Below are 13,928 nucleotides of genomic sequence, written 5' to 3'. Positions count from 1 at the left end.
TGGTGATGGTGGCCGTTAGCTGCAAGTTTGGGGAGAGTTTCTCTTGCCTTGCGAGCACTGTGTGTTGATATTGAGATAGTTACTCATTTCAGTTATGTGACACATAGAAATCAAGTTTTAAATTGGCTTTACACACTTCATTTTTCTTGTGCTACGGAAGAGAGATTGTATCTGCAAAATAAAGTATGCTTTATTCCCTCCTTCCCTTTTCTTCCCATTCCATTCTCTCTGAAGCTCATATTTGTGATGATTTTACTGATGTGTAGAAACCAAGTGCAGGGTTTCCAGGAAGAGGAGAGCTTTTGGTTTTCTTAGCATAACCAATATGGGAAGCCCTTCTGTCGTGTCCCATATTGCTGTGGGTTATGTGGTAATTGTGAAGGAACCACTTCACAAAAAAAAATAATAATAATTTTTAAATGTGATTTTTTTGTTGTTGTTGGCTTTGTAACATTCTTCTGGGAACATGTCCCACTCATCTTGAAGGCTGGATCTACGTGTTGCAACTTCCCAGAGTTTCGTGAGGGTGCTATCTGTGGCCTGTGCCTGGCTCTTCCTTGGCAGAACAGGCAATTGCAGGCAAAGTCTTGGATGTGGAATTATGCAATGCCTTCCCAAGCTAAAAGCAGAATACCAGCTAATTTGTCAGTGGATGATTGTTTAGCAAGAACTGAGGAGGTACAGCACAGAAATGACTGATTTTCCAACCTTGATCGATATACAAACATCCATATCTACAGCTTGATGCGTTATGTTGTCAATGCTTCTGTAATATCAGTGGCACGGAGTCTTGAGGTGTTGGGGAAGGGAACACACTTCCTCCTGCAGCTCTCTAGCACTGCTGACTGGGGCATTCTGGCTTTGCAGGCTTGCGGAAGGTCATGGTCCGTGCCCATCGGCAGGCTTGGTGCTGGCAGGACGAATGGTACGGCCTCACCATCGAGGATATCCGGCAGCTGGAGAAAGAGGCACAGCTGATGCTGGCTCAGAAGATGGCCCAGTTCTGTGGTGAAAATGATCCCGAGCAGCATGGAGTCAAAGATGCTCCTGGTGAGAAGGACATTGAAACTGACACAGTTTCACCTGTGGACCCAGAAGATGTCTCTGGTAACAGTGAAACAGCCTCTGGGAGATCGCTCACCAAGCAGTGGTCCACCTCTTCCAAGTCCTCCCGGTCTTCAAAGAGAGGAGGTAAGATGCTTATCTGAACTGTGCTGAGGCTGAGCTTTAGGAAATTATGGCTGGCTGAAACCTTTGGGACAGTGCTTATTCTTTTTGTGGGCTCTTTCAGCTCTCATAAGAAATTTCTGCTGGTATTTCAGGCTCCGTCTTCTCAGGTGGCCTCCTGTGGGTTTGGAGATGTTTGTCATTATCCCATAACTGTGACTGTCAGAAGGGCATATGTCAGAATTCATATTGTGCTTTCGAGAAAGCCACTCTTGAAAGCACAGAAATTAGGAGAAGCAGTAGAAGAACAGGAAGCAGCTGGGTAACAGTGTTGGGTGTCAGAAAATGACAAACAAACCAGCACAGAGAGGCTTTGGCCCTGTTCCCCAAGAGCCACCGGTGGCTTTTACAAGCCCTCATCCTTCAGCAGAGCTCCCTGCCTGCATGCTGTGCTGCGCCTGGCTCCGGGGTGCAGAACCCAGCAGCAGGTGGCAGTTAAGTGCTCATCCAGGAGACCGTTACCAACGGGCACCTCGTGCCCTTGCCTGCAGTTACACCTTACTGCATGATGCTGCAGTGCAGCTGACACACCGCAGGACTCATCAGCTGCTGGAGAAACGAAGGCAGGTGCTGTGAAAGGACGAGGGGCTGGGGTTCGCTGCCTTTCACAGCGGTAGTGCATGTTGGCTGTTTGGGAACCAAAACTCATAGCTAACTTGAAACCAGTTGAGACCATGGATCATGATCACATTCCCCTTTAAATACCATTCAGCAAGCTTTCAGGCTTTTGCTGTTAAAGCCCCAGCAGATACCCTGTTTAGGGTTCAGTTACAATGCAAGTTACAGGGAGACGGGGCTTGAATCCCCAGCAGCTCTCTCTCCTTTCAGTCAGGCGCAGCTGGTAGATGGGGTAATAGCTCTCTCAGCAAGAGGGCAAAAATCTTGGTTTTTTGGAAGCCCCAGGAGGCAGCGTTTCTTCCAGGGACGGTGGAAGAGGCATCTGGGTGAGTGAAGCTTATCCATTTCTCACATGTACCGAATATTGGAGTTGATTCTCAATTTTTATTTACCACTCCATCACTGATTTCATCACATGGTGAATGAGATAGGAGCAGCAGTTTTACCTTGCAATGACTCACCAGTGAGCCCCAGGGAAGAACCTACCAGACGCTTCATAAATCGTTGTGTGGAGATAAAAATGCTGCTTTGCTTGCACCAGGATGTTTTGGCAATGCGCCCATCTCTCGCTACACTCTTTGCTATGAACCCCCCTTCAGTGCTGATGTATTCATTGGCAGCTGTAGGTTTCAGACCCTTTAGGATTTTACTTGAAGGTTTTCGCTAAGAGCAAAGCGTGGATTTGTTTGAAACTGCAGACTGCCTCAGCTTTTACAGGAAAAAGTAATGGAAGAAATGACTTGTGATGTGCTGAGAAGTACGTCATGCAGATATTTTAATCTTTCTGGTGGCACATTAACATATGGAAGCAAGGAGGGCTGTGTCGACGCACCGCTACCTCCAACGGGGAAAAAAGCAAACGCCTTTCTGCCAAAGATCTCAGTCCTTTCTATACCATGTGAGTGAGACCTCTGGTGATAGCAGGACCCTCATCGCCATCCCATATGTTATTATATGCTCTATTTTTAGCATCCATTATGCGAGTGCTTTGACGTCACAGCAGCGTGAATGGGCTGCGCTCTGCCAACCTCCTCCCAGCTCCAGAGGGGTGGGCGGTGGGGAGCTGGGGGCTGCCAAACCCCTGCTGGGCTGCAATTAGATGACTATGCAGGGTCTCCTTCGTCTCTGCACGTGACAGTCAGGTAGCAGAATTGAAATTGGCAGCCTTTGGCTTACATGTTTAACGATGTTGCAGCAATAGCATGAAACGGCTCGTGCAGCTCTCGCAGGAATCGGAGCCTTTCAGAGGCTTTGTACTGTTAAATGAGAATTTGTCGGTCTCCTTGATTTTTTGCTGTGTTGGGTGAGGTGTGCACTCCCCTCTGTGACATGCAAGAGGAATCTGAAAGGGGAAAAACCATGTAACTAATTTTTTGAGCCTTCACTGGACTACATTTCTGTGATGAGCTCAGACTCCGTCACTGCTGAAATATATCTGAAAAAATAGTGCTGTCATGTATTTCCATACAGTGTAGGGAACTCCGGAGAGGGAAGAGAAAGGGAGCAGCTAGGTGTGAGGAAAGGGGGGTGAACAGGGACAGGAACCAAAAGGTTTGTTGGGTTTTCTCCTCGCTGCAGCAGGACAGCTGCTCTGACAGCTCCCCTCCGAAGTAGTTGGATAGCATGTTGTTTAAATCATTGAAGTTTAAAGTTTAAATAGATCTCTAATTCAATTTGTGTGGAAGCAATTTCCTTCCAGAAAAGAGATTATTTCTATCCAGGCTGCTCTGCTTTGCTACCCACCCAAAAGTTAGTGAAGCAGAGGCATGGCTTGTGTGCTGATTAGAGGAACGAAGAAAGCTTCCAATCAGCCTGCTTCCTTCCTAATTGCAAACTTTAAAACCCAGCTGATTTTGCACGTCCTACTAACAATTATAAATAGCTGCCATTCAAAATAGCTTAAGAGTGATACAAACAGCTTGCTTTAATGTAGCATCTTGCTGGCAGGTTATAACAACAGTAAACAAACAGGATCCGTAAAGTGGTACACTGACATCACATCAGCATCATCAGGGTTTTGTGTTTTTAATATTGCAGCAGTGCATTTTTGCAGAGAACACACAACTCTTCCTCCAGCAAAGATCATGTTGGGAACTCTCTGTCTTGTCGAAGTAGCGTTTCGCATAAGGCTTTTCTGCTTTTTCCAGCAAGTCCCTCACGCCATAGTATCTCAGAGTGGAGGATGCAGAGCATTGCCAGGGATTCAGATGACAGCTCAGATGATGAATTCTTTGATGCACATGGTACGTGGAACCTAAATCACCTTGTTCATTACCTGAAGCGGTGGGATAAGAGGGCGGAAAGCGTGAGCTGTGGGGAGTGTGTGGGGAAGGAAGCGAGACTTCAGTGCTTTGTTTAGGGTCTGTTCCATTCTAACCAAGCTGTCTGCAGCATCAGTGCAGCTTCTTAGAGCTTCCCCAGCACTACCCAGCAGATTCCTGTATTTAACACGGCAGCATTTCAGATTTATTGTGATCTGTCTGATGTGATCTTGAGCAATCTTAACCTTTTGGAGCTGTATTTTATTTGTTGCAAATGTGTGGATAAAATTTAGCAGTGCTTAATGCTTACTGCTCTGTGGGTGTGTCTTAATGATTCTGATTCAGTAACACTGATGTTTTAATAATTTTTTTTATCAGTAAAGGATATGATTAATTGTTCTGACTGGGCCTGAAGAGGCTGAAGTTTGCTTTTATTAACTCCTTATCCTCTTGTTCCTGGAAGTACAATAATGAATGCAACAGGGTAATTCATGTGCCAAAATTAATCAGTGTTGATTCCAGAATTTCCAAAGTAATTTTGACTGCTCACATTTGGTGAATTCTTTGGAGTTCTTTCTTTTTTACCATGTAATTATACGAAGAAGCTTTGTTCCACTGCATTCATTTTATATGTTGTACTTAATATGTATGTAAGCCTGGGAGGCTCTGTCTCTGCCGACAACAGATGGACTCCTCTCAGCGTGTAATGCTAATCTAAGTTACATGTGCAACGTGTGCTGATGAAGTTGGTGACCTTTCTCTGAAATGAAATTGTGAGAAGATCACACCCCAATTTTGTAAAGCAGAATTTCAGTGATGTTCAGCTGAAATTCAGATCCACAAAACTGATGGTATCTTCTAGAGTTCTCACATCAAGTATTTAGGCATGCATCCCAAATGCTGAGGTAGAAAGTGGCCAGGATGCCTGTGAGTCAAGGTGATGAATTCATCTTGTTTGGAAAGAGAAGGGCCAACTTCAGGTCAATTTATTGACTTACATAGCACCTACAGAAACGGTAGAGGATTTATTGTAGCAATATACATAACAAGAAAAGAGGAATGAGTCATTGAAATGGCATCACTGCTATCCACCCTTTTTTTTTTCTTCTCTTTTTAATTACTCAGTAATAAAAAGGAGATAGGTTGAGATAGATGTTTGGGATTCAGGCCCATGGGGAATTCCAGGAGTGCTCCTAAGGTCCCTAGGAGGGAGAAGTAACCCCAGCAGCAGCCAGGAGGCTCGTCGTGCTGGGAGATGCGGGGTCAGTGCTGTGGGAAGTGGAACAGATCAGGGTCAGCAGCCAGCAGAGCTCCTCTGCAGTGATTCCCATGGACACACACGTTCCCTCACCGTGCAGTGGGTGCACTCTGAGCTCGGGGAGGTTTCTTGTCTTGGACTTCCCACTCATCCTCGTTCACCGAGTCTGGTTAAAGAGGTGACAAGTACAGTGATATCTGATTCCTATCCCGTAATAAATGCTAATAACGGGAGTAATATCCCTTTCAGTGATCACTTAGGTAGCAATAAGGGCTGCAATTAAACCTCTCAAGGAAATAAGTTCAATATTAAGCTTAAGTTGCTGAAGGAGCTTTGAGTGCAATCTTCTTAATTCTCCGCCAGCACATGTTCTGCACGCACGTGCTTCCTTGCTGGGAACAGGTACTCCATGCTCCCTTGCGTGGGGCACAGAGGATTTACTCAGCTTTTTCCATAGCTGAAAATGGAAATGGCATGCCAGTACGAAGTTTCCAGGTTGCTGTCTTTCTGTGGTCAACGTGTAAATAGAAACTCCTAAAAATAATTGGTCTTTGCTCAGCCGTGCACTCAGACCTAGCTAGATACACTGAAAAGAATAATAAATTTCATAATCTCTTTGTTTCCTGATCCTGGGATTCTTCCAACTGATTATTTTCTTAGTGACTGCACAGCACCAAGAAAGGGAGAACCCTCGTTTGGGGCTCTAAAGATTTTAGATCAAGACATCTGTAATTGCTGCTGTTATTATTATGTTTATATCTCTTTATTAAATTTATGAACCCAAAATTTTCAGGAAAGGAATAATAAGCACAGTGCAATAAACAAATTAGAAACCAATTAACCTCTGTAACAGTTAAAGACACATCCCTAACATAGGGGAAAAAAAGAAAAAAAGAAAAAAAAAGAGAAGGAACCAGCAACTCATAGCAAAAGCACCGCTGTAAGCCTTCAGCTGCTGCTGTTGGCTGTGGGTTCAGGTACAGCCCCAGGGCTCTGCTCCTCTTCCCAGAACTTGACCTGGTGAAGCACTGAGTGTGGGAGTTGTGGGAGTGCTCTGCAAGGGGCTCAGCCCTGTTCACCTTCCTGGATGCTGCCAGGGAGTGTTTTAGAGGCTCTGTCCCTTTTATGCCTCTTCCTTTTTGTTACATTTCTCTGAAGGTAGTGTTCTGGGGAGCCTTATTCTTTACCAGCTGTAGCTGAAATTAGCCTGGGAAGAAACTCTTGAGGTAGAAGGGAAATGGAGGACATGGAGGCAGTGTGGCCTGTCTCCTGAGGAAATCAGGCTAAAGATAGCCCGCGGAGTTCAGTTTCCTTTGTTACTTCTGCCTTTTTAGGTATTTGGTCCTGTTAACAACAGCGATTCTTATCACTGCTTCCCCCAAAGACCTCGCTCAGTTTTCACATAACTCAGGGAGGATCCCAACAGCAAATGTTGCTTTGTCCTCTCCTGTATGGAACCTGCTGGCTGCTCAGCATCACCAAGCAGCCATACAGGGTCATGCTGTGCAGAAAGTGCAGCCGGAAAAAGGTCTAACTTTGTACTTCAAATGGTTGTTCTAAGAACCTGTGTCATGTTTTCCACACCTTAGGGCTTTTGTTTGGAAACAGAACCTTTTCGTTGCATGTTCTTGACTGTTTCAAAATAGGCTTCTTTTCCTACATAATGAAAGCTGAGAAAGTATCGTGTTTTATGATGACTTAAACCATCAGGATGTTTGTAAGGTTACATATAGTTATGGGGGTCTTTTGATTAAAATTCTATTCTGTGCTCTTGTCTGTATACATAACTGTATGTGTGTGACTCAAAAAATCTGTTTTTTAAAGAGGACTTGTCTGACAATGAGGAAATGTTCCCGAAAGAAATAACCAAATGGAGTTCCAATGATCTGATGGATAAAATTGAAACCCCCGAATGTGATGATGTCCAGGGTAATTTTTTTTTTCTTCAGTCAAAACCGCATGTGATATTTCACGGTCTTTCCAGGTCACTTTTACAGCCCCATTCTGAGCAATGTAAAACTTGTTATCTTCATCTCATGATCGGAGAAGCTGAGGCAGAGCGTAGAAATGACTGCCTAGCACTGCTGGAACGGTGCTGCCTGGTGGGAGATGGGAGGAGGAAGCTCTTGGTTCTCTTCATTTCCCATGTCAGTTAGGTTCCTTTGTGTGACAGGCAGGATTCATTCATATAATGATGAATACTTTGCCTCTGTCTTGAATTACTTCAGTTTCTCCTTACTTTTCTTTTCTCTTGCTCCATCCTTTGTTCTTATCTGTACCCACCTCAATTTTTTTTTCAATTTTTTTTTTCTGCTCATCCTTACGAAACTTTGGATGGAATTGGACTCCTCAACTAGCTCAATTCATGTAGCAACACAGTGAAGGATGACACTTAGGCTTTCTAGTACAGTGCTGTAGACACAGACGTGTGAGTGCCTCAGATCTCTGCTCCCCCAGTACAGTTGCAGTGGTTCCTTTTATTTTCCCACATATGAATCACTTCTGAGAATTGTGCAGGGATTTCCCATTGATGCAGTGCCTGATGAAATGAGGATGCTTGGGTTGCTGTAAGGAGAGTAGAACTTGTCAGTGTCCTGAAGTGCTTATTAAGGTTATGAGAAATTGCTGGAAAATAAGTGGCCTGGCATTGCCCAGGTTCTCAGCTGGAAGGATGGGGGAGGGGAGGAGAGGGCAATTTGATGAAATAATTAAGGCAATCTGAGGCAAAGAGGCTGAGAGGCATTGGCACAGTCTGCCTCTGAGGGAGAGTGTCTTTGCCAAAGTGTCTTGCTTTGCTGACATCTTAAACCTCTGTGCTTGCAGGTGACTTGTATCATGAGACATCAGCAGAGTACCACGTTGGCTCCAGTGTGGAGAGGCTCAGCATCATTGAAGTAAGCACTTTGGTTTCTTATAACAAGATCCCTTGTTGCTGGAGAGTCTCCATGTGGGGTAAATGGGGTGAACTGCTCTCTTCGCTGCGAGTGGTGTCTTGTCTTTGTGTATCATTTGAAGCCACACTGGTATGCTGTGTACTCCCTGGCTAGGCTTAAGGGATTATTTCACCTGCCTTTTGAGCATCAGATAGAAAATTTTCAATCGTTTGCAGGCAGTGTCAGGTATCCAGCTGGAAAAAACACTGATCCTGTGGGGATAACAGCTGCCTGAGGCACTGCTGGTAGAACTGCTCTGATAATGCCAAGTGAGCTAGTGGAAACAGGAGTGCTGTGTAACTGCAGGCTGCAATAGTCCCACTGACACAGCTGAGCTGCAGCCCACTCATTTGAACTGCTCAGGGCCTTGTTTGGAAACCAGTTATAGCACAGTCTGTATCAGAGCTCCAGATAAAATAACAAATGATTACCCCACTGGCTTTCCAGTCTTGGAGTATGCAGGTTTTTGCAAGCCAATGTCCTAGTGAGATGTCCCTTAGAGTCATGGTAGTCATCCTGCCCCCCAGGCAGTGCCTGTTTGTGCTGCACCGCTGATGTGGCTGCTTACAGAGTCCATTGTGAACTGCTCAACTTATGTTATGGTCAGTTAAAGACTGTGAGCATGGATTTGATATTATTCTACATGCTAGGCTTTTGTTGTAGAGACTGAGAGCTTGAGGGCTATGGGGAAAGTGGGTTGCTGGAGATGGAGTGGTTCTAGCCATCTCACGGTGAGCTGTCTGCAGCTCACAGCCCTAAGATTTCATGCAGAAGCTGAATTGGTGCGGAGGAATTGCTGTCTTCTTCAGGTAGTCTCCTCAAGTCATTCTCGTTTCTGGCTTAATTTTAGGAAAGAAACTTGAAAGAGAGCTGAAAAAGCCTTTTCCTTGTAGTTGTTCACAAGTAGTCCACTAAAACAGTTTGAAATTTCTAGCCACCACAGCAGGGATTTCCTGTTTGGAAACTCCCTCACCAAAAGGTAGCCCAAGATTCAGTTGTCTTACACGAATCCAGATCTTACAGGAAAGTTCTAAGTAGCCACCACCACCCCTAAAGTAATCAGCAGTTGCTTGCATGTTCCCCACTTCCTTTAAGAGCAGAGGTTAATGAACTGGAAGGGAACGGCGCCTCCAAATGACTGATAAACCTCCGGATGACCTGAGCTTGGTGACTCATGTTGTTCTCCGAATGAGCACTTAAAACATTTGTCTGAAAGCAGTGCTCAGATGCAGAGAGGTCCTCTGATGCCTCCAGCCAGGGAAAAGTTCACCTTGCAAGCACTGTAAACTGGAATCGGAGAAAGTTTAAAGAGCAGACATTAATATAATGTAATGGTGCTAAATAATTAAAGGCTGTTCTTGTGCAGGAGGTCTGGAAAATCTTTATTACAGACTTGGATGTGAATTTTAATGCTTCTGGTGGGCTGCGTATTAACACATGCTTTAGCATTTATCTGGTAAAAATGCAAGCTAGCTGTTAGGTTGCTAATGTGTGCCTGGGCATGCTTCCCTCCCACCATTGTGTTTGTCAGGGGTTCAATCACTGCTCAAAAGACAGCAGGTGACTAAAGATGTTAAAATAAGAAAAAATTGCCCAATGGAAAATCCTGCTTGCCCTCCCCTCCCCTCCTTTCCCACCCACTCCTAGTGTCTTCTGCAGTGCCTCAGCAGGGAGTTGCCTTCCCCTGGGGAAGCAGCCAGGATGTCCTCAGAGGTTGTCTCTGCTACCATGTGGGGTGAGACACAGGAGAAAGGATCAGTACCTGCTTCTGCATGTCACAGGTTTTGGGGTGGGGGGATTAGAGTCTGCAAAGGAGCTGTTAACACTGAGAGCTCTGATAGTGGAGAGATACCAAAAATAGGTTATGTTCCATTGCGTTATAACACGTGACCGACACAAATGGATGTTCTGGACCTGATCTTAGGGCATCAGGATCAGATTGAGAGCTGTTCTGCTGGGAAACTTAACAATAACCCTCCTTGGAGTTCAGATGCAAACTGCAACCTGTCTTTTAAGGCAAGGAGTTTATTCAACATCGTAAGTGAACAACCTGGGCAGTACTATACAAACCTGTGGTGTGTCTGTATAGCAGCCACCGAGCCAGTTGTTGGCCAGCCCTTTGGTTATGGAGAACTTTTTTATAGGGAGGTTTTTTCTCTTCAGCTCCTTTTTGCCAACATTATAAGCAAATCTGAAGTCTTAAACCTATTTAAGTAGTGCATGTGTTGTAAGTACCATGTATGAGTTTGGGGGAAAAAAGGTGATAAAATTTCCTTAAAATCCGTGTGGGACAAATATAATTTCTTTGCAAAACCAACCTTTCTACTTTGCTCTGTTCATTCCCACCTAGGATGAATCAGTGCAGCCATTAATGCAGCCAAGTAAAATCCATGTCCTCCTCTTAGTACTCCATGGAGGGAACATCCTAGACTCGGGAAGTGGTGATCAGAGCTCTAAGCAAGGGGATGTCAACACCATCACGACTGTCTTTGACACGGTGATGAGGGTACACTACCCAGCTGCTCTTGGACACATTGCCATCAGGCTAGTCCCTTGCCCAGCCATCTGCTCCGAAGCCTTTTCACTGGTGTCCAGGTAAGTTGATGCTACTTTTTTTCAGACGTGTAAAATTTCATGCTTGTTTTTTTATTTTCTTTTTTGATCTGGCATTCATTAAATACTCTGCACATTGAAAGTTCTGACCACGCTACAAGAGTGCGCTTATTAATATACTAGAGAAGCATTCCATCTCAATTTCATACTTAGCTGCAGTGAATACAGTAATCATGCAGCAAGACTTTTGTCATTGATTTACTCTAATTAATCCAATAAATACTGAGGCTCTAGTTCCTTGTCTGAAGGTTGTTCTATCCATGTAAGGTGCCGTCCTTGAAGATTTACGTTTGATGGGAGGGAAAGACTTATTAAATTTCTTATGTGTTCACTTTGGAGTAAATGGCCATTCTGTCTTGTGGCTTTTTTTTTTTTAACAGTCCTCACAACTGACTGTACTGCTTGTAAATGCTTTTCCCCACTCTGCATCTTAGTATTTCCAATCTCTCTTGCTCTATCCAGCCTCAGCCCATATAGTTACGATGAAGGCTGCCTATCCAACAGCCAGGATCATATTCCCCTTGCTGCCCTCCCTCTGCTAGCAACATCATCACCTCAGTACCAAGAAGCAGTAGCCACAGTGATCATCAGAGCCAACCAGGCCTACAGCGAGTTCATCAGATCCCAGGAGGGCATGTCATTCAATGGCCAGGTGAGCCACAATGAAAGGAAGAGCAAGTGAAGCAATTTCCTTCTGAAGCTCTTTCCATTCATTTCTCGGGATGGATGGAAGCGCAGAAGCGTTGAGCTGCAATAAATGTGCTTCCATTGCTTTCTGAAAGAGAGGTTATTGCTTACGCTCTGTCTTGAACCTTTGGGATTCAAAGTAAAGTCAGAGCTTGTGTTGAGAAATGAAGCTACAAGGCTGTGAAGTTAATCAGTTTTCAGCATGACACACTTTTCCAAATCAGGAAAGCTACTTTTGCTACTCCCATTGCAAACCAAGGATGTTTCAGCGTTCCCCTTTTTAAAGGACCCTCAGCAGCTCTCACTGGAGTCGTCTGTCGCAAATACAGGTTTCTTTTTCGAGGTGGCACAAGTCCTCTGTCCTGTAAAATACCATCACTGAGCATCACACTCCTGTGAGCAGAGTGACCCTGTAGCCCAAGGGGAATTTGAGCTATTGAACAGGCTGTGCATGTTGTGCATATTATCCACCCTGAGCTTCTTCCCAGCCCCAGGGCTGCAGAAAGCCACCTTCTGCTCAGGGCTCTCAGTGCTGTGTTGTGCCTATCTACTGAATTCTCTTGGAGGCAGGACAGCATTATCTCCTGACAGCACAAACAGGGAATAGAAGCGCAGCAAAGCTTGCCTGAGGTGGTGTGGGCAGCTGGTGAGGAGGGATTCAGGCTTGCTTTTTTGACCCTGGACTTAGGGCCATAGATAGTCTCTGTGTTGCTTTCACCTTGCTCTGGTTGGCAGATGGGAAAAGGCAGAATGTGATAGCTGTGCTGGCTAGCAAGAGTCTGCAGGGTATGAGCGGATGTTTTCTGACAAAATAGTCTTACTGATAAAAACACTGGTTATCCTGTTACAGCAGCTTTTCCAAGTATAATCCAGCACTCCTTTTAACTGTCATCTCTGAACTGAAGTCCAAGGGCTCTTCCCCGCCCCGTCTCTGTTGCCTTTTTCAGGTCTGCTTGGTTGGGGACTGTGTTGGAGGAATTCTGGGATTTGATGCCTTATGCTACAGCAATCAAACTGTGTCTGAGAGCCAAAACAGCAGTCGAAGAGGGAGTGTTGTGAGTGTCCAGGTAATGCTGTGCCTGCTGGGAATAGGTATGCTGGCCACAGCCCCTGGTTTTAGTGAGCATCTTTGCACAAAACAGCAAAGTCTGTCTCTGTAATTGATGGCCAGCAGGTGTGTCTTAGTGTGCGTGAATCCCAGGACTTGGTGGGCTTTGCTTTGAATGAGATTTTGATGTAGATGTGTTGAGAAGGATGGAAGGAGGAGGATATAATGTGGATGATTCAATTGTCAGAGTGATAAGTCTATGTATTTCAAATCCCAGGATACCGACCTGCTATCTCCTGGAATAACAGTGAACAACAGCTATTGCTCCAGCGGCTCTAATCTGGAAGCCAGCAGACACCTCAGCAGGAGCAACATTGATATTCCCCGTAGCAACGGAGAGGATCCAAAGAAGCAGCTGCCACGGAAAAGGAGCGATTCGTCAACCTACGAACTGGACACGATAAAGCAGCATCAGGCCTTCCTTTCAAGGTAAGATTTCTAAGGAACAGAGCCAGCAGTGCTCCGGAGCTGAGATGGTGCACCTGTGAAACTCGAATGTTGCTTTGTTATCCTGTGTCAAGGAAGGTGAAGGAAAATGTTATTTTAGATTAGAGGAATATAGATTTCATTGAGTATGTTGCATATACAAAAAAAACTATCAGTGCCCTTACTTAGCAGCAGTGAGAGAATCCAGCTGCTCTACTGCATCAGTATGACAATGGAACAGCTCTTTATTCTGTTTCTGACTGCCCAGTCAGGTAACTGCTTTTTTCTGTGCTGCAATTGCAGCATGGAGGTCATATGGCAAATATGTTAACAGCGTGAGTGAAGAGAGTGAAGCAGAATTGTGACTCTGATATTGTTTTAATTTAAAGGATCTCCAAAAGCTGACCTGTTGTGACGAGTAGAGTGCTCTTTAATTTTAGCTTAGTTCAAGTGTGAGATTGAACTGCATTGTCCTTTCCTGTCACAGTAATAGGTTTCTGGTAGGTCAGTTGCATGCTCTGAATAAGTCATCGTGAGCCCCTCACTGGTTAGTTGGTTCATCTCTACTGTCCTGCATGACTGTTTGGCAAAATCATTCATGCCATTACATGAAGCAGGAGCAAGGGATTGGGTTTTGTCCTCTGCCAGAGCTGCTCCATTGTACCTAGCTTGTATTTCAAATTTGTTACTCGCTATCAAAGCTCTCAGTATCACATTGCAAAGCTTCCTCAGATGGGCTTTCACAACCCTATCTGTTAACATAACTGATAAAATTTTCATAGTGATCTTTCCATTGC

At 44.8% G+C, this 13,928-nt stretch overlaps 1 protein-coding gene across 16 annotated transcripts in view; it reads left to right on the top strand.

Annotated features, from left to right (window-relative positions):
* The window catches only part of PITPNM2 (phosphatidylinositol transfer protein membrane associated 2), a 114,233-nt gene that overhangs the window by 75,198 nt on the left and 25,107 nt on the right, over positions 1–13,928 (top strand). For 15 of the 16 annotated variants that reach the window (XM_052691347.1, XM_052691351.1, XM_052691352.1 and 12 more), the window contains 8 exons: positions 868–1,191; positions 3,993–4,088; positions 7,189–7,293; positions 8,188–8,258; positions 10,648–10,892; positions 11,373–11,562; positions 12,545–12,664; positions 12,923–13,134. In XM_052691347.1, the coding sequence (XP_052547307.1) occupies positions 868–1,191; positions 3,993–4,088; positions 7,189–7,293; positions 8,188–8,258; positions 10,648–10,892; positions 11,373–11,562; positions 12,545–12,664; positions 12,923–13,134 (1,363 nt within the window). The remainder of the gene's footprint in view (positions 1–867; positions 1,192–3,992; positions 4,089–7,188; positions 7,294–8,187; positions 8,259–10,647; positions 10,893–11,372; positions 11,563–12,544; positions 12,665–12,922; positions 13,135–13,928) is intronic. The other variant, XM_052691350.1, reaches the window with a different exon arrangement.

Source organism: Tympanuchus pallidicinctus, unplaced genomic scaffold (assembly GCF_026119805.1).
Source record: "Tympanuchus pallidicinctus isolate F22 unplaced genomic scaffold, pur_lepc_1.0 scaffold28, whole genome shotgun sequence".
NCBI lineage: Eukaryota > Metazoa > Chordata > Aves > Galliformes > Phasianidae > Tympanuchus > Tympanuchus pallidicinctus.
The sequence above is the reverse complement of the archived record's forward strand: the minus strand, read 5'-3'. Positions and strand labels throughout refer to the sequence as shown.